This window comes from Oncorhynchus tshawytscha, linkage group LG05, assembly GCF_018296145.1.
Source record: "Oncorhynchus tshawytscha isolate Ot180627B linkage group LG05, Otsh_v2.0, whole genome shotgun sequence".
NCBI classification, from domain to species: domain Eukaryota; kingdom Metazoa; phylum Chordata; class Actinopteri; order Salmoniformes; family Salmonidae; genus Oncorhynchus; species Oncorhynchus tshawytscha.
In genome coordinates, this window is record NC_056433.1 from 85,669,823 (window position 1) to 85,690,754 (window position 20,932).

Sequence of the window (20,932 nt, forward strand, 5' to 3'; positions counted from 1 at the left end):
GCTGCAGGCAGCATAGACGAAAAAGACATGTTTAGAAATGATCATTGGTCGCATGGTGCAAGAATGAATACAATGAATTATTGAATGTTATGATGGACACAGCTTTGGAGAAGCAAAACAACTCTGCTCAACACTCAAACTTGAAAATTAATATTTTTTGGGGGGGGGCGGTCTGCAGTTCACAAGTGCTATTGTGCTCATCACTAGTGATGGGGGAATCTATACATTCACATCGCAATATTTATTTTGGACGATTTTGTAAATTGTATTTTTGCTAGGTAGCATTAGCTAGCGCTGGTCAGCTGTACCTCTGCCAAAATTCATATTTGTCATCCTATAGCTTGTAATCCATCTAATTAAAAAAAAATAGAGTCAATGTGTGTTCAGCACTTATATTTCCATGACTGATCAAAACTCATGTTCTCATTGGCCTTCTCTCTCGTCGCTCTGCAGCAGACATGGTGGGCAATATGTTTGAGACATCAAATCGCAATACGTATTGGTATTGACGTCGCGAGGTCCCTGTCAATTCCCAGCCCTACTTATCACCCTCACGACAGTCAAGCAATGCATTCCGGGCGAGAGTCGTTCACAATCTTCACAAGCGGTTGTGGGCCCCGACTAGACCTCGTTTCAAATGTATCAAGAGATCATCATATTTGTTTTGCGAGCAATCAAGTTTTTTTTTTTTTTTAAAGCGCACATTTTTGCAAGTCTCAATCACAAATCACCACTCCAATAACATGTGAACGAGAGTTATAGAAAAATGACTATTTTTCAAATGTCCAGTTCAGCGGTAGAGGGTCCTGTGTCGACTATCTGAGTCAGTAAACTCCCCATAACTAGTGTGTTTTTTTTTGTGGGAAAAATCTCTGACTAATATTAGGAGCTAGACAATGACTTGTCTCACTGAGGCAGATACAACAAGGCCCAACCCTGCTAGTACGAGGTGATTTTAAACAAGCCAATCTGTTTTGTGTGTAAAATCAAGTGCCCAGAGAGGTGCACTAATTTGTTGTTACTCAATGCCAACACATTCTCGGTTTTGGAAAATTGTTTCTCCCTCGAGCTGGATTCTAAACCGATTTCAGGCTCTTTTCATATGGCTCTCTGCTCGTCTCTAAGGAATGTTTTTGACATGGCTCTCTGCTCGTCTATAAGGAATGTTTTTGACATGGCTCTCTGCTCGTCTATAAGGAATGTTTTTGACATGGCTCTCTGCTCGTCTATAAGGAATGTTTTTGACATGGCTCTCTGCTCGTCTATAAGGAATGTTTTTGACATGGCTCTCTGCTCGTCTCTAAGGAATGTTTTTGACATGGCTCTCTGCTCGTCTCTAAGGAATGTTTTTGACATGGCTCTCTGCTTGTCTATAAGGAATGTTTTTGACATGGCTCTCTGCTCGTCTCTAAGGAATGTTTTTGACATGGCTCTGCTTGTCTCTAAGGAATGTTTTTGACATGGCTCTCTTGTCTCTAAGGAATGTTTTTGACATGGCTCTCTGCTTGTCTCTAAGGAATGTTTTTGACATGGCTCTCTGCTTGTCTCTAAGGAATGTTTTTGACATGGCTCTCTGCTTGTCTCTAAGGAATGTTTTTGACATGGCTCTCTGCTTGTCTCTAAGGAATGTTTTTGACATGGCTCTCTGCTTGTCTCTAAGGAATGTTTTTGACATGGCTCTCTGCTCGTCTATAAGGAATGTTTTTGACATGGCTCTCTGCTTGTCTCTAAGGAATGTTTTTGACATGGCTCTCTGCTTGTCTCTAAGGAATGTTTTTGACATGGCTCTCTGCTTGTCTCTAAGGAATGTTTTTGACATGGCTCTCTGCTTGTCTCTAAGGAATGTTTTTGACATGGCTCTCTGCTCGTCTATAAGGAATGTTTTTGACATGGCTCTCTGCTCGTCTATAAGGAATGTTTTTGACATGGCTCTCTGCTTGTCTATAAGGAATGTTTTTGACATGGCTCTCTGCTTGTCTATAAGGAATGTTTTTGACATGGCTCTCTGCTCGTCTCTAAGGAATGTTTTTGACATGGCTCTCTGCTTGTCTCTAAGGAATGTTTTTGACATGGCTCTCTGCTTGTCTCTAAGGAATGTTTTTGACATGGCTCTCTGCTTGTCTCTAAGGAATGTTTTTGACATGGCTCTCTGCTTGTCTCTAAGGAATGTTTTTGACATGGCTCTCTGCTCGTCTCTAAGGAATGTTTTTGACATGGCTCTCTGCTTGTCTCTAAGGAATGTTTTTGACATGGCTCTCTGCTTGTCTCTAAGGAATGTTTTTGACATGGCTCTCTGCTTGTCTCTAAGGAATGTTTTTGACATGGCTCTCTGCTTGTCTCTAAGGAATGTTTTTGACATGGCTCTCTGCTCGTCTCTAAGGAATGTTTTTGACATGGCTCTCTGCTCGTCTCTAAGGAATGTTTTTGACATGGCTCTCTGCTCGTCTCTAAGGAATGTTTTTGACATGGCTCTCTGCTTGTCTCTAAGGAATGTTTTTGACATGGCTCTCTGCTCGTCTCTAAGGAATGTTTTTGACATGGCTCTCTGCTCGTCTCTAAGGAATGTTTTTGACATTGCTCTCTGCTTGTCTATAAGGAATGTTTTTGACATGGCTCTCTGCTTGTCTCTAAGGAATGTTTTTGACATGGCTCTCTGCTCGTCTATAAGGAATGTTTTTGACATGGCTCTCTGCTCGTCTCTAAGGAATGTTTTTATTTTATTTTTAAACCTCTGACACTACCTCTACCTCTGACACTACCTCTGCCTCTGACACTACCTCTGCCTCTGACACTGCCTCTGCCTCTGACACTACCTCTGCCTCTGACACTGCCTCTGACACTACCTCTGCCTCTGACACTGCCTCTGACACTACCTCTACCTCTGACTCTACCTCTGACTCTACCTCTGACTTTACCTCTGACTCTACCTCTACCACTACCTCTACCTCTGACACTACCTCTGACTCTACCTCTACCTCTGACACTACCTCTACCTCTGACACTACCTCTGACACTACCTCTGACTCTACCTCTGACTCTACCTCTGACTCTACCTCTGACTCTACCTCTGACTCTACCTCTGACTCTACCTCTGACACTACCTCTGACTCTACCTCTACCTCTGACACTACCTCTACCTCTGACACTACCTCTACCTCTGACACTATCTATACCTCTGACTCTACCTCTGACTCTACTTCTACCTCTGACTCTACCTCTACCTCTGACACTACCTCTGACACTACCTCTGACACTACCTCTGACACTACCTCTGACTCTACCTCTGACTCTACCTCTGACTCTACCTCTGACTCTGACTCTACCTCTACCTCTGACACAGGCTGTGTCCCAAATGGCACCTATTTCCTATATTGTGCACTGTGTTAAGCAAATTGGAGTGGGTCTAGGGTGTCAGGTAGGGTGGAGGTGATATGGTCCTTGACTAGTCTCTCAAAGCACTTCATGATGACGGATGTGAGTGCTACGGGGCGGTAGTCGTTTAGCTCAGTTACCTTAGCCTTCTTGGGAACAGGAACAATGGTGGCCCTCTTGAAGCATGTGGGAACAGCAGACTGGTATAGGGATTGATTGAATATGTCCGTAAACACACAGGCCAGCTGGTCTGCGCATGCTCTGAGGGCGCGGCTGGGGATGCCGTCTGGGCCTGCAGCCTTGCGAGGGTTAACACGTTTAAATGTCTTACTCACTTCGGCTGCAGTGAAGGAGAGACCGCATGTTTTCGTTGCAGGCCGTGTCAGTGGCACTGTATTGTCCTCAAAGCGGGCAAAAAAGTTATTTAGTCTGCCTGGGAGCAAGACATCCTGGTCCGTGACTGGGCTGGGTTTCTTCCTGTAGTCCGTGATTGACTGTAGACCCTGCCACATGCCTCTTGTGTCTGAGCTGTTGAATTGAGATTCTACTTTGTCTCTGTACTCGCGCTTAGCTTGTTTGATAGCCTTGCGGAGGGAATAGCTGCACTGTTTGTATTCAGTCATGTTACCAGACACCTTGCCCTGATTAAAAGCAGTGGTTCGCGCCTTCAGTTTCACACGAATGCTGCCATCAATCCACGGTTTCTGGTTAGGGAATGTTTTAATCGTTGCTATGGGAACGACATCTTCAACGCACGTTCTAATGAACTCGCACACCGAATCAGCGTATTCGTCAATGTTGTTATCTGACGCAATACGAAACATCTCCCAGTCCACGTGATGGAAGCAGTCTTGGAGTGTGGAGTCAGCTTGGTCAGACCAGCGTTGGATAGACCTCAGCGTGGGAGCTTCTTGTTTTAGTTTCTGTCTGTAGGCAGGGATCAAGAAAATGGAGTCGTGGTCAGCTTTTCCGAAAGGGGGGCGGGGCAGGGCCTTATATGCGTCGCGGAAGTTTGAGTAACAATGATCCAGGGTCTTTCCACCCCTGGTTGCGCAATCGATATGCTGATAAAATTTAGGGAGTCTTGTTTTCAGATTAGCCTTGTTAAAATCCCCAGCTACAATGAATGCAGCCTCCGGATAAATCGTTTCCAGTTTGCAGAGAGTTAAATAAAGTTTGTTCAGAGCCATCGATGTGTCTGCTTGGGGGATATATACGGCTGTGATTATAATCGAAGAGAATTCTCTTGGTAGATAATGCGGTCTGCATTTGATTGTGAGGAATTCTAAATCAGGTGAACAGAAGGATTTGAGTTCCTGTATGTTTCTTTCATCACACCATGTCACGTTAGTCATAAGGCATACGCCCCCGCCCCTCTTCTTACCAGAAAGATGTTTGTTTCTGTCGGCGCGATGCGTGGAGAAACCCGCTGGCTGCACCGCTTCGGATAGCGTCTCTCCAGTTAGCCATGTTTCCGTGAAGCAGAGAACGTTACAGTCTCTGATGTCCCTCTGGAATGCTACCCTTGCTCGGATTTCATCAACCTTGTTGTCAAGAGACTGGACATTGGCAAGAAGAATGCTAGGGAGTGGTGCACGGTGTGCCCGTCTCCGGAGTCTGACCAGAAGACCGCTTCGTTTCCCTCTTTTTCTGAGTCGTTTTTTTGGGCCGCTGCATGTAATCCACTCCGTTGCACTGGTTGTAAGGCAGAACACAGGATCCGCATCGCGAAAAACATATTCTTGGTCGTACTGATGGTGAGTTGACGCTGATCTTATATTCAGTAGTTCTTCTCGGCTGTATGTAATGAAACCTAAGATGACCTGGGGTACTAGTGTAAGAAATAACACGTAAAAAAACAAACTGCATAGTTTCCTAGGAATGCGAAGCGAGGCGGCCATCTCTGTCGGCGCCGGAAGTTTATCAAAGTGGGGTAACGAAAGGCTTGTTGTTTTTGAATAGGGTTAACGTTAAATCAACTCCCAGTCGACGGTTACGAAGTCAAAATGTCCCTTAAAAAAAAAAAAATTATGCCGTAGTCTTTATATAATTATATAGTGTATCACTGGCTTTGTACATCTGGCAGACATTTTTAAACAAACGTTATAAGAATGATTCTGAATCTGTCTGCGTGTGATTTAGACCATATCAACCCCAAAGAAAGGCCTTAAAGTGGCACTTCGGCCTCCTTTTCACCTCTATTTAACACCTGATTTCCTTAACAAAAAAGGCACATCTCAACAGGTGGTCCAGGTAAGTCATGACATGGAGGGGGGGGGTGCTTTCTTCTTCCTATCAGACCACGTCATTGAATGTCCTACTCCTTTCAAGTTGTCTTTAACAAAAAAACAAAACGCTATTTTGCTCAAAACGTTGTTTTTTTTCACCCTTTAGTGCAAAAGTGTCAAACTCATTCCATGGAGGGCCGAGTGTCTGCTGGTTTTTGGTTTCTCCTTTCAATTAAGACCTAGGAAACCAGGTGAGGGGGGAGTAAATTTACTAATCAGTGACCTTAATTCCTCAATTAAGTACAAGGGAGGAGCGAAAACCAGCAGCCACCCGCCCCTCTGTGGAACGAGTTTGACGTACTCTACTGTATTTATACTTGAGATATTACTTTTCAACAGGAAAAGTTTTTTTTTTTTTAAATCCCTGGAGGACATATTTTTAAGGCTACTTGCATTATCTCCCTAGTCTTTGTGGAAACGGAGAGATGTAATGGTAGTGTTGCCAATGCAAACCAGAACTTTTTTTATAAGGTTTTTAAAAATACAATTTTAAATTACAACCAGATGTCTCACACTATAATTTTCTATGGAAGTCACGGGTTAGGATTCCAAACCCCAACTGCAGTGTGTTCCTCGTTAGGGTTGGCCGGTATCCAGATTTTCATACCTTCCTGCTCAAAATACCCCCAGTATACACGGTATACCGCTGAAGTCTATTCCTGGTTCGGAGTAATTAGTGAAGCACTTAGCGAAAACAAACCCAACAGCGTTGTAAAGGTATACTGAAGGATGGGAGAGTTTCTTTCCATTCCCCTCCCATGTACAGTTCTCGGTTCAGGTCCAGGGAAGGGCCTGTTTAGTTAGGTTGTGCATTTTTAGAAGAGAAAGAATCAATCACCAATCCTGTTATTTGTTGACACACACAACTCAAGCGAACGACTTCCCATGGCCAGCGGCCACTGCTGTCAGGCCACTGGTACTGCTGTCAGGCCACTGGTACTGCTGTCAGGCCACTGGTACTGCTGTCAGGCCACTGGTACTGCTGTCAGGCCACTGGTACTGCTGTCAGGCCACTGGTACTGCTGTCAGGCCACTGGTACTGCTGTCAGGCCACTGGTACTGCTGTCAGGCCACTGGTACTGCTGTCAGGCCACTGGTACTGCTGTCAGGCCACTGGTACTGCTGTCAGGCCACTGGTACTGCTGTCAGGCCACTGGTACTGCTGTCAGGCCACTGGTACTGCTGTCAGGCCACTGGTACTGCTATCCGACTGACATACAGACAGCCAGGTCACTGGTACTGCTATCCGACAGACTCTCACCTCAACTGTGTTCTCAAGCCTTATAACAGATTATGACTCAAATGCAAATTACGTTATGTAACCTGAATGACTCCCTTTGTCATATTCAGACCGAGAATAAATTACCTTGATTGACTTGTGTGCTATATTATGAGTGCAGGTTAGTTATTGGAGAACCACTAGACATTGTATTTCTTTTTTTTAATCACTGACTTGTGAACAATTGACCAGTATTTGTGTTCAGACAAGGTGCTGTAAATCTAGACGGGGATAGTCTGCATTGTTCATGTCATAAAATCTTTGTTCTCACAGAAAGTGGTGATGTTCTCTCTGTTGTCTCCTGTAGTCCAGAGCTGACGGACAGACTCTTCTCTCTGATGTGTTCCGGAGGAGCAACCTAATGGAGAGTGATTACTTTGGCCTAGAGTTCCAGAACATGCAGATGAGCTGGGTAGGTACTCGAACTAACTATGACTTGTTCTTGAACTTGATGAATGAGATCACTGGGAAATAAGCTGTTTTGATGATTCTCTACAGAAGGGAAAGTCCTAGAGGATCCTGGGAGTTTTAAAAGTCAGTATTTTCTCAGCTGCTCTCTAGACTTCAGACACATGGCATCTCCTTGCTCTGCAGAGTATTGGTTTGAACTTGTTTGTAAAGCACCCAAATAAAATGTTAAGAACTGGATGTTATTGGAACATACAGTACTAGTCAAGTTTGTACACACCTACTCATTCCAGGTTTAAATTTTTTAAATTTGACTATTTTATATATTGTAGAATAATAGTGAAGACATCAAACAATTAAATAACACACATGGAGTCATGTAGTAACCAAAGTGTTAAACAAATCAAAATATAGTAGCAACCCTTTGCCTAGATGACAGTTTTCCACACTTTTGGCTTTCTCTCAACCAGCTTCATGAGGTAGTCACCTGGAATGCCTTGTTAATTTGCGAAATTTCTTTCCTTCTTAATGCATTTGAGCCAATCAGTTGTGTTGTGACAAGGTAGGGGTGGTATACAGAAGATAGCCCTATTTAGTAAAAGACCAAGTCCATATTATGGCAAGAACAGCTCAAATAATCAGAGAAATGACAGTGCATCATTACTTTAAGACATGAAAGTCAGTCATTGGGGAACATTTCTAGACCCGTGAATGTTTCTTCAAGTGCAGTCGCAAAAACCATCCAGCTCTATGATGAAACTGGCTCATGTGAGGACTGCCACAGGAAAGGAAGACCCAGAGTTACCTCTGCTGCAGATGATACGTTCATTAGAGTTACCAGCTTCAGAAATTGCAGGCCAAATAAATGCTTCACAGAGTTCAAGTAACAGACACATCTCAACATCAACGGTACAGAGGAGACTGCATGAATCATGGCCTTCGTGGTCGAATTGCTGCAAAGAAACCACTACTAAAGGACACCAATAAGAAGAGACTGGCTTTGGCCAAGAAACACGAGCACTGGACATGAGACCGGTGGAAATCTGTCCTTTTGGTCTGAGTCCAAATTGTAGATTTTTGGTTCCAACCGCCGTGTCTTTGTGAGACGCAGAGTCGGTGAAAGGATGATCTCCGCATGTGTGGTTCATGGAGGAGGTGTGATGGTGTGCGAGTGCTTTGCTAGTGACACTGTCGGTGATTCATTTAGAATTCAAGGCACACTTAACCAGCATGGCTACAACAGCATTCTGCAGCAATACTCTATCCCATCTGGTTTGTGCTTAGTGGGGCTATCATTTGTTTTTCAACAGGACAATGACCCAACACATCTCCAGGCTGTGTAAGGGCTATTTGACCAAGAAGGAGAGTTTTAGTGCTGCATCAGATGACCTGGCCTCCACAGTCACCCGACCTTAACCATCTCAATTGAGTTTGGGATCACAGTGAAGGAAAAGCAGCCAACAAGTGCTCAGCATATGTGCCAACTCCTTCAAGACTGTTGGATAAGCACTCCAGGTGAAGCTGGTTGAGAGAATGCCAAGAGTGTGCAAAGCTGTCATCAAGGAAAAGGGTGGCTACTTTGAGGAATCTCAAATAAAATATATTTTGATTTAGAACTGTTTTGGTTACTACATGATTCCATGTGTTATTTCATAGTTTTGATGTCGTCACTATTATTCTACAATGTAGAAAATAGTAAAAAATAAATTAAAAAAAACCTTTGAATGAGTAGGTGTGTCCAAACCTTTGACTCGTACTGTACATAAAAATGGCCCGGATGTGGTGTAAAAAAATCCTGTCTTAATTAAGATGTATGAAAAGGAATTTCGGACACATGGGAGACTGTTAGGATGAATGAAAAGGAATTTCAGACACATGGGAGACTGTTAGGATGTATGAAAAGGAATTTCGGACACATGGGAGACTGTTAAGGTGAATGAAAAGGAATCTCAGACACATGGGAGACCGGTAGGATGCCTTGTTCAAAGAGGACCGACTCAGGGACGTTTTCAGATGCCTGCGAGGTTCACTGGATCCATCCTGTGGTCTGTCCAGGGGAGGTCGGGGAGGTCGGCGGTTCAGTCGGATCACAGTTAAGGCAATCTAAAAGCCAACTTCTTAATAAAAAAAAACCTTATCACCCGTTACACATCTTTCCTGACCTGCTGTCAGATTTGTGAAAGGAGTATTGTCATGGAGACCATAGCAGTTGAGGTGCACTCGATCTGAATCCATAACACCAGGACAAAAATGCTGTAGAAACTGTAGAGATGGATGCTCCATAGTTTAGACCAGGGATGGGCAACTTTGATGGGGGTGGGGGCCACAAAGTCCCCCCCCGTGAATGTGAAGAGAAACAATTTAAGTTGTAAAGCACATTTCTTACAATTTTGATATAGGGTGGAGGCAAATGCTTGCAACGGGCCCCACCCTGGTTGGTAATTTGAGCATGCTTACTACAAGTTTAGATAGCTGGCCGCTAGACTCATTTACCAATCCAAAGAAAAAAAATGTGCTAACAATGGGCTAGTTAAGTGACTCGGTGACATAACGACATACTGGTGATAAACAACCACAGTGTTCTTTTTTGAATTGTACCTTGTGTGTTCCACTATTCTAACTGTCAACAATAAGTTGAGACCCCGGAGTTTGGGCATACACAAAAAAAGGGGCTGCCAGTTGCCCATCCCTGGTTTTGACCTTCCACAATTTTGAAAGTGATCTTTCAACTGGAATCCTTTCCTATATGTTGCTGATGTCCTTTCCTCACCTAAGGTCAAAGGTTATCCTGGGTGGCTGTTGTCTTAACGACACGACTCCTGCTGTCCTGTGTCCTTTCATATAGAGAGGAGATAAGGACTGCTATAGAGGTGTGAACTGTGTAGGAATAGAAGGTGCATTCCTCTCTCCATCAAGGCCCCAGATGTGATGAAGTGAGAGGGGTGGGGGGGGCTCCGCCATGTGGCTATGGAGCCAACCCTCAAATACTCCCGAACCCCGCCCCTCAACTGTCACTCACAGCATCCACCACTGTCACCAAGACAGCCATCTACATAGCTGTGGTCCCATCACGCCTGAATTATGACTGTTGGACAGTACTTTCTCTTGGACCCACTAGGCCACAAACAGCACAGAGAGGAAGGACTATGTTTCCTAAGCTCTCAAGCATTCCTTTTTTTAAATGATAATTAAGGCTCATCGGTAAAAAAAATATATATTTTTTTTCAGGTTTGGTTGGAACCCACGAAGCTTGTTGTGAAACAAGTGAAGAGTAAGTTCACACAGACATGACGCATTTTTAACACAACAGAACTGGACTTATTGTGAGGTGTAGTTTTTAACGTCTGTTTGTTTGTTTCAGGACCCATGAACACCCTCTTCAGGCTGTCCGTGAAGTTCTTTCCCCCTGACCCTGGTCAGCTGCAGGAAGAGTACACTAGGTCTGATTGTCCCTCACTCTCTGTGTCTCAAATGGCACTTTTATTTAGTGTACTACTTGTGGTACACTATATGGGGAATAGGGTGCCATTTGGGTCAAAAGTAGTGCACTATATAGGGAATAGGGTGCCGTTTGGGTCAAAAGTAGTGCACTATAAAGGGAATAAGGTGCCATTTGGGTCAAAAGTAGTGCACTATATAGGGAATAGGGTGCCATTTGGGTCAAAAGTAGTGCACTATATAGGGAATAGGGTGCCATTTGGGTCAAAAGTAGTGCACTATATAGGGAATAGGGTGCCATTTGGGTCAAAAGTAGTGTACTATATGGGGATTAGGGTGCCATTTGGGTCAAAAGTAGTGCACTAAATGGGGAATAGGGTGCCATTTGGGTCAAAAGTAGTGCACTATATAGGGAATAGGGTGCCATTTGAGACATCCTCTGTGCCGTAGTCGCAATAAACATGAACAGGACACACTTTTTAATTGTTCAGTCGTTATTTTTGCAAAAAGCTGATGACGTTGACGAGCTTAACCGGGCGTTATGGTTATTATTATAGAGGCCGATGACCAGATGTACACTATAAACTAAAGTCCTGACCTGTGTTTACACACGTGCATTTGGGAAAGTATTCAGACCCCTTCACTATTTTCCTCTAATGCACTAACTGTTTCACTAAAGTCCTGCCCCTGTTTCACTAAAGTCCTACCCTTCCCAGCTACCTGTTGGCCCTAGACATGGAAACACGATATCTCTAGTACACCAGGGTGTATACTTCATTGTAACACACCGGTGTCCATATTGAAAAAGCAGCGTAAACTAAAGCCCTGTGTGTGTGTGTGTTTCCCCCAGGTACCTGTTCTCCCTGCAGATGAAGCGAGACCTGCTAGAGGGCAGGTTGAGCTGTACAGAAAACACTGCTTCCCTGCTGGCCTCACATCTCCTTCAATGTAGGTCTGATGATACAGGGTCTTTTTCGTCTCGTGTCGTAGATAAACGATGATGCTTTATTTTGAAGAGCGTGTACAGTATGTACTGATTATGAATGTGTTATGAAGTTTGTCCCTAAAGGCTACCCTTTCTATAAAGTGTTATCAAATAAACAACCGTTATAGCTGCATTACATACACATTTATATTGACGGTGGATAAATCTGATTTTGATTACCTTTTTTTAGTAGCATTATTGACATGGTGCTATGTTGCTGCATTTATAAAGCCGCCTCCCTCTCCTCCAATCACAGCGGAGATAGGGGACTATGACGACATGGCGGACAGGGACTTCCTGAAGCTGAACAAGCTGCTGCCCAATCAGGAGAGGATACAGGAGAGGATCATGGAACTGCACTACAGACACCTGTGAGTCGCTACGCCCTTCTGTCCTCTCCTCACACCCAGGGAAACTAACCTCTGTCCTAGCCTGGTCCCAGACCTGTTTGTATTGTACAACCAACTCCTTTGTCTATCTGCATGACAATGATTATAGGAGTTGGCAAGACGACACAAACCGATCTGGGACTAGGCTGTCTCTGTACTGCATACTCAGTCTGTGTTCATTTCGCTCCTTGCTATTGGCAGTGCGATTTCCACGTTGTACTGACGACGGATATATATTTCTTGTCACTTTTTTCCAATGTTTTGAGAGGACATGAAAGGTCCTTTTTTGTTTAACTTCAACACTTCACAACATGAATGAATTTCATCCTTGGAAGCAGGAGTCTTCGTCTCTCTACGTCATGAGTTACAGGTTTCTTCTAACAGGTACATGCCAGTACTCCCCAGTAACCTCAACCAGTGTCTTATCCGCTTGTGTCCTAAATGGCACCCTCATCATATCACGTGTTTAGCAGATGTTATTGTGGGTGTAGCGAAATGCTTGTGTTTCTAGCTCCAACAGTGTAATAATATCTAGCAATTCTCAACAACAAACACAAAACTAAAAGCATAAGAATGGAATTAAGGAATATATAAATATTAGGATGAGTAATGTGTAGGAGTGGCATTGACTAGAATACGGTAGGATACAGTATACATATGAGTAAGGCAAAATATGTAAACATTATTAGTGGCCGGTGTTCCCGTTATTGGAGTGGCCGGTGTTCCGTTATTGGAGTGGCCGGTGTTTCCGTTATTGGAGTGGCCGGTGTTTCCGTTATTGGAGTCCCGTTATTGGGTGTTTCCGTTATTGGAGTGGCGGTGTTTCCGTTATTGGAGTGGCCGGTGTTTCCCGTTATTGGAGTGGCCGGTGTTTCCGTTATTGGAGTGGCCGGTGTTTCCGTTATTGGAGTGGCCGGTGTTTCCGTTATTGGAGTGGCCGGTGTTTCCGTTATTGGAGTGGCCGGTGTTCCCGTTAGTGGAGTGGCCGGTGTTCCAGTTATTGGAGTGGCCGGTGTTCCCGTTAGTGGAGTGGCCGGTGTTCCCGTTAGTGGAGTGGCCGGTGTTCCCGTTATTGGAGTGGCCGGTGTTCCCGTTATTGGAGTGGCCGGTGTTCCCGTTATTGGAGTGGCCGGTGTTCCCGTTATTGGAGTGGCCGGTGTTCCCGTTATTGGAGTGGCCGGTGTTCCCGTTATTGGAGTGGCCGGTGTTCCCGTTATTGGAGTGGCCGGTGTTCCCGTTAGTGGAGTGGCCGGTGTTCCCGTTAGTGGAGTGGCCGGTGTTCCCGTTATTGGAGTGTCCGGTGTTCCCGTTATTGGAGTGGCCGGTGTTCCATGTCTCTTATTGGAGTGGCTCTAAGGTGTTCCCGTTAGTGGAGTGGAAGCTGGTGTTCCTGTTTAACAGTGGATGGCCGGTGTTCCTTGGTTAGTGGAGTGCCTTCTGGTGTTCCGGGGTATTTGTTAGTGGGTGGCCGGTGTTCCCAGTTATTGGAGTGGCCGGTGTTCCCGTTATTGGAGTGGCACGTGTGTTCCCGTTAGTGGAGTGGCCGGTGTTCCACTGTGTGCCCTCCGGGCCCCACTCCACCACACTTAGTGGAGTGGCCGGTGTTCCCGTTAGTGGAGTGGCCGGTGTTCCCGTTAGTGGATTGGCCGGTGTTCCCGTTAGTGGAGTGGCCGGTGTTCCCGTTAGTGGAGTGGCCGGTGTTCCCACAGTGGAGTGGCCGGTGTTCCCGTTATTGGAGTGGCCGGTGTTCCCGTTATTGGAGTGGCCGGTGTTCCCGTTATCCACCAGTACCGGTGTTCCCTGTTGTGGAGTGGCCGGTGTTCCCGTTAGTGGAGTGGCCGGTGTTCCATGTCTCTGTATATAGGGCAGCAGCCTCTAAGGTGCAGGGTTACATAACTGGGTGGAAGCTGCCTAGTAATGGCTGTTTAACAGTCTGATGGCCCCGAGCTGGGTTTTTTTCTCTCTTGGTCCCAGCTTTTATGCACCTGTACTGACCTCGCCTTCTGGATGATAGCGGGGTATTTGTATTTATTCTGGATCCCCATTAGTTCCTGCCAAAGCAGCAGCTACTCTTCCTGGGGTCCAGCAACATGAAGGCAGTTTATACAATTTTTAAAACATTACAATACATTCACAGACTTCACTACACACTGTGTGCCCTCAGGCCCCTACTCCACCACTACCACATATCTACAACACACTGTGTGCCCTCAGGCCCCTACTCCACCACTACCTCATATCTACAACACACTGTGTGCTCTCAGGCCCCTACTCCACCACTACCTCATATCTACAGTACTAAATCCATTCGTATGTTATCGTGTGTGTATGCATGTGTCTGTGCCAAATGTTTGTGTTGCTTCACAGTCCCCGCTGTTCCATAAGGTATTTTTTAAAATCTGTTTTTTAAAATGTAATTATACTGCTTGGAATAGAGTTCCATGTAGTCATGGCTCTATGTAGTTCTGTGCACCTCCCATAGTCTGTTCTGTACTTGGGGACTGTGAAGAGACCTCTGGTGGCATATCTTGTGGGGTATGCATGGGTGTCCAAACTGTGTGCCAATAGTTTAAATGGACAGCTCGGTGCATTCAATTTGTCAACCTCTTATAAATACAAGTAGTGACGAAGTCCATCTCTCCTCCACTTTCAGCCAGGAGAGATTGACATGCATATTATTAATATTAGCTCTCTGTGTATGTCCAAGGACCAGCCGTGCTGCCCTGTTCTGAGCCAATTGCAATTTTCCTTAGTCCTTTTTTTCTGGCACCTGACCACACAACTGAACAGTAGTCCAGGTGTGACAAAACTAGGGCCTGTAGGACCTGCCTTGTTGATAGTGCTGTTAAGAAGGTAGAGCAGCTCTTTTTTATGGACAGACTACTCCCCATCTTAGCTACTACTGCATCAATATGTTTTGACCATGACATCTCGACTTGCTCAATTTCCGCATGATTTATTACAAGACTTAGTTGAGTTTTAGGGTTTAGTGAGTGTTTTGTTCCAAATGCAATGCTTTTAGTTTTGGACATATTTAGGGCTAACTTATTCCTTGCCACCCACTCTGAAACTAACTGTAGCTCTTTGTTGAGGGTTGCAATCATTTTCAGTTGCTGAAGTGTATAGTGTTGAGTCATCCACATACATAGACACTCTGGCTTTACTCAGTCAATGGCATGTTGGTAGTAAAACATTTTTTTTAAAGCAAGGGGCCTAAATGGCTGCCTTGGGGAATTCCGGCCGTGGCTCCGGGTGTTTGTTGTCCTGCAGTCCCCTTGTCAAAACTAGTGCACTATATAGGGAATAAGGTGCTATATGGGACGCAGACTCATATGGCACCTTATGCATCTTGGGTTCAGCTTCATTTGTTTTAGCTGTTTCAGATCGTCTGCTTCACCTCCAGCACTGAACGTCTTATTGTTCGAAGCTAATGTCCCGGAGTCATCTTGGACATAGACTTTTTTTAGTTTGTTTTACAAGTGGTTCAGGCAGCACAAAATTGCTTTGAATAGCTTGATAAAAAGATTACAAACGAGGTTTATTTGGATTTCCATAAACCTGTGTTAACGTTCCTTTTTAGGTAAAAAGTTATCTCAGATATTTCTGCTGACATAGACACTTTTTAAAATCGCACACAAAACGTAGTCAATAGACAACTAAATGCGACTGTGTCTCTGGGAGGAGTTGAGTCTGGCAGCTGTTCAGAATTCAAAGGGCTCTTCGTGGTAATCTGGGTGTTCTAGCTCACTACCCTTTCCCACATTTTCAGCCTGCCTGTTCAAACACCCTTCCTTGAGCTTCTAGTGACTTTCCACTCCTTTTCTATAGACTGTGGTCTCTCTGGGCCCTGGTTAGAAGTAGTGCACTATAAAGGAAACAGGATTGCATTTGGAATGCACACTGCCTCTCCTCTTCTCTCCTCAGAGTGACAATATGCAGGTTTCCATTGACCCAGGTTTATTCCCCAAAAGCAATGTTGCAGAAGAAATCTTTGCATCATATGCAATGGACAGATGTATAGGATATATATATTTTTTAAAGATGAACAAAAATGTTGTGTGACCAATGGGTGTCTAACTTCTTTACAATTATAACACTATAATACTCCACTAAACTTAATTCCAAATACGTACTTCTTGCTAAATAAAACCTTTTCCACAATTAAAAAAAAAAAAAGTTTATTTGCAGGACAAGGATCATCCTGACTTTCTATAATGCTTGAATTGCTTCGACTTGCTTTTCTGGTTGGCCTGGAATGCAAGTTTCACCATCCAAATCTTCACCATGTCCCAGGTTGTGGTGATACGTTGGCACATGACAATTATTAAAACTTGGCCAAACAATTCTTGCATTCTATCCATGCTGACTTTCGCCGGCTGTTTGAGACATGAAACAGATAGGTGGGGAGGGCATACAGGCTGTCTCCAATTTATTAATGTAGATTTTGTAATGGAAACATTTCAACTGTAAAAAAATATCCATGTAATTAGGTGTGACATTGTTACGTCATGCTGTTTTTATCTACGCAAGGCCGTTAGATGGAAACTCGCCCTAGCAGGCTATTGACGCAAGGCCGTTAGACAGAAACTCGCCCTAGCAGGCTATTGACGCAAGGCCGTGAGACGGAAACTCGCCCTAGCAGGCTATTGACGCAAGGCCGTGAGACGGAAACTCGCCCTAGCAGGCTATTGACGCAAGGCCGTGAGACGGAAACTCGCCCTAGCAGGCTATTGACGCAAGGCCCTAGCAGGTGAGAGGCGGAAAGGCCGTCGCCCTAGCAGGCTATTGACAAGACCAAGGCCCTAGCAGGCTATTGAGCAAAACCGGAAACTCGCCCTAGCAGGCTATTGACGCAAGACCGTTAGACGGAAACTCGCCCTAGCAGGCTATTGACGCAAGACCGTTAGACGGAAACTCGCCCTAGCAGGCTATTGACGCAAGACCGTTAGACGGAAACATTCTACATGTAGACAACAAAATCAGTGGACAAGTTAATGGAAACATAGCTATTGATGTAGCAGCTCCTAGGTTGGCAGGCAGGGTGGTGGGTTATCTCCCCCCTCTGGCTGTTGCTGTTGGGGAGGAAGCTCTGGCTGTTGGGGAGGACGCTCTGGCTGTGTCCCATATGGCATTCTATTCCTTAAGGGCCCTGGTCAAAAGTAGTGGACTATACTGGGAATAGGGTGCCATTTGGGACTCAGACTATGGCTTGTGCATGGCTCCTAGCCTCCCTAGCACCCTGATCTAATCCCCCTCGTGTCAGGCCAGGCTATTTGATTAGCCAGACAGCCAGGAGGGGAGAGGAGGGCAGGAGGAGGGGCATAAGGAGATTTCACAGCTTAAAGGATGAACAAAATTAGAATGCTGGGTGATGATCTGGCATACTGCCACCCTACTAACCAAAGACGAGCATCATGATTAGTTTGTACACACACACACTCGCGTGCGCTCTACTAGAAAACATTGAGATGATTGGTGATTGGATGGCTTTCCTCTTCTCCAACATGCTGTTAGTCAAACATTTTGACATGTTTTCATTTAAGTCCTTGTAAGAGGTTAGGGCTGGGGATGGGAGCTTTCGGGGGATTTATAGTCATTGTCTTTATTTTTATTGCTAGAGTCACTCTTCTACTCAGGAGAATCACCACAACTCATGTTGACACACGTCAGCCATTTTGTAAGTTCAACAGCCAGCCAGCCGTTCTCTCTGATCTTTCTATAGGTTGTAAATACCAAGTAGACTGTTAATATTCAGTTTATCCACATCCTCGCTCATATGAGACATTCATAAATAAGACCAATAAAGTGAGCCAGGGATGGAACTGACGAATAGACATTCTTGTTTGCAAAGACAAACTTCCACTGACCTGAAGTGAACAGAACTCAACATCCCCTGTGTGTCCCCCCCCCCCAGCGGGCAGACTCCAGCCGACTCAGACTTTCAGGTTCTGGAGATCGCCCGTAAACTGGAGATGTACGGCGTCCGTTTCCACCCAGCAGCTGACCGCGAGGGAACGAAGATCAACCTGGCCGTGGCTCACATAGGCCTGCAGGTCTTCCAGGTGACTTGTAGTTCTACTGCTGACACACACACACCTCGCTCCACCTCTGAGAATGCACCCGAGGCCTCATCCCACAGGTTTCAGATTTTTGTCTTCGGTCTCATTTTTCTCCCAGGGTAACACCAAAATAAACACCTTCAATTGGTCCAAGATCCGAAAACTGAGCTTCAAGAGGAAACGCTTCCTGATCAAGCTATACCCAGAGGTTCATGTGAGTACTGTATTTCTGTCATCAAAGCATTGGAGGCAATCAGCAGTTGGAAAAAAATGAAGTGTTCTCTCTTGTCCCTGTTTTGGTAAAAAACTGAGGGATGGGGCTGGAGAAATGTAACCACTCTCCAATTTATAGACCATCCATGATTTTTTAATTTTTTTTATATCACCTTTATTTAACCAGGTAGGCAAGTTGAGAACAAGTTCTCATTTACAATTGCGACCTGGCCAAGATAAAGCAAAGCAGTTCGACAGATACAACGACACAGAGTTACACATGGAGTAAAACACACATACAGTCAATAATACAGTATAAACAAGTCTATATACGATGTGAGCAAATGAGGTGAGATAAAGGAGGTAAAAGGCAAAAAAGGCCATGGTGGCGAAGTAAATACAATATAGCAAGTAAAAACACTGGAATGGTAGATTTGCAGTGGAAGAATGTGCAAAGTAGAAATAAAAATAATGGGGTGCAAAGGAGCAAAATAAATAAATAAATAAATTAAATACAGTAGGGAAAAAGGTAGTTGTTTGGGCTAAATTATAGGTGGGCTATGTACAGGTATGATATCAACATTATAGTTTTAATCATGTTTAACTTTGGCATTTTACTTGTATCATTAATTCGTAAGTCCAAAGATTGATGTAGCATCTGCAGATTCAACACAAATTGGCTAATTGGGTGTCATTCAGAGTGTCTGGCGTTGTTCTCTACCCTGTACAAGAAAAAAGTAAAAAACTGTCTTTACAAATCTATGTAAAGGGATCTGTGTTTTTTATCCTGAAGGTCTGTGCCAAGTTTTAGCCATATACAGTGTATTCGGAAAGTATTCAGAACCCTCAACTTGTTCCACATTTTGTTACGTTACAGCCTTATTCTAAAATTGATGAGTGGATTTTTAATTTTTTTAAAAATCCATCTACGCACAATGCCCCCACAATGACTAAGTAAAAACAGGTTTTATAATTGTTTGCAAATATCACATTTACATAAGTATTCAGACCCTTTACTCAGTACTTTGTTGAAGCACCTTTGGCAATGATATTACAGCCTTGAGTCGTCTTGGGTATGATGCAACAAGTTTGACACATCTGTATTTGGGGAGTTTTCCCCCTTCTCTGCAGCTCCTCTCAAGCTCTGTCAGGTTGGATGGGGATGTTCGAACTGGTTCAAGTCTGGTCTCTGGCAGGGCCACTCAAGGACATTGAGACTTGTCCTGAAGCCACTCCTGCATTGTCTTGGCTGTGTGCTTTGGGTTGTTGTCATTTTGGAAGGTGAACCTTCACCCCAGTCTGATGTCCTGATCGCTTTGGAGAAGGCTTTCTCAAGGATTTCTCTGTACTTTGCTCTTCATCTTTCCCTTGATCCTGACTAAAGGCCTGATTGGTGGAGTGCTGCATAGATGGTTGTCCTTCTGGAATGTTCATCTCCTCAGAGGAACTCTGGAGCTCTGTCAGAGTGACCATCAGTTTCCTTGGTCACCTCCCTGACCAAGGCCCTTCTCCCCCTATTGCTCAGTTTGGCTGGGTGGCCAGCTCTAGGTAGAGTGTTGGTGATTCCAAACTTCTCAATTTGAGAATGATGGAACACACTGTGTTCTTGGGAACCTTCAATGCTGCAGAAATGTTTTGCTACCCTTCCCCAGATCTGTGCCTTGACACAATCCTACCTCGGAGCTCTACGGACAATTCCTTCGACCTCATGGCTTGATTTTTTCTATGGACATGATATAGACAGGTGTTTGCCTTTCCAAATCATGTCCAATCAATTGAATTTACCACCAGGTGGACTCTAAGTCGAAGAAACATCTCAAGGATGATTCATGGAAACCGGATACACCCGAGCTCAATTTCGAGTCTCATAGCGAAGGGTCTGAATAGTCATATAAATGTTTTAAAAATATATATTTTAATACATCTGCAAACATTTATATATATATATAAAAAAAAAAACTGTTTTCATTTGGTCATTTATAGGGTATTGTGTGTAGATTGAGGATTTTTATTCATTTTAATCCAGTTTAGAAGATTTGTAATGTAACAAAATGTGGGAAAAGTTCAAGGAGTTTGTGAATACTGTCCAAATACACCGTACATGTTTACAGTAAGCATTCATGAGTGTAGACGTTAGCATTCCAGTAATATTATATTGGACCACTTTGGGAATAACTGTTTTTTTAAAAATTCCTGCTTTTAACTATCCTTTGGGATGACATGTACATATTGTTCGATTTTGTATTTAATTTTTAAAATTAAAGGCCATATTTGAATTGTAGGGGCCTCATCAGGATACCCTGGAGTTTCAGATGGTCAGTCGGGACCAGTGCAAGATCTTCTGGAAGAATTGTGTGGAACATCACTCGTTCTTCCGCCTCTTGGATCAGCCGCAGCCCAAGTCCAAAGCCATTCTCTTTAGTAGGGGATCGTCCTTCAGATACAGGTATCTCTGCTTTCTGCTGAATCATACGGAGGTAGATTTTGTTAAAAATGTTTAA

General features: G+C 44.2%; 1 protein-coding gene across 1 annotated transcript in view; it reads left to right on the plus strand.

The window, feature by feature from the left end:
• farp2 (FERM, RhoGEF and pleckstrin domain protein 2) overlaps nt 1-20,932 on the plus strand; it is a 90,256-nt gene that overhangs the window by 21,851 nt on the left and 47,473 nt on the right. The window contains exons 3-10 of the mRNA XM_042322733.1: nt 7,247-7,351; nt 10,576-10,618; nt 10,709-10,787; nt 11,636-11,733; nt 12,027-12,141; nt 18,074-18,221; nt 18,337-18,432; nt 20,714-20,877. Coding sequence (XP_042178667.1) covers nt 7,247-7,351; nt 10,576-10,618; nt 10,709-10,787; nt 11,636-11,733; nt 12,027-12,141; nt 18,074-18,221; nt 18,337-18,432; nt 20,714-20,877 — 848 coding nt within the window. The remainder of the gene's footprint in view (nt 1-7,246; nt 7,352-10,575; nt 10,619-10,708; nt 10,788-11,635; nt 11,734-12,026; nt 12,142-18,073; nt 18,222-18,336; nt 18,433-20,713; nt 20,878-20,932) is intronic.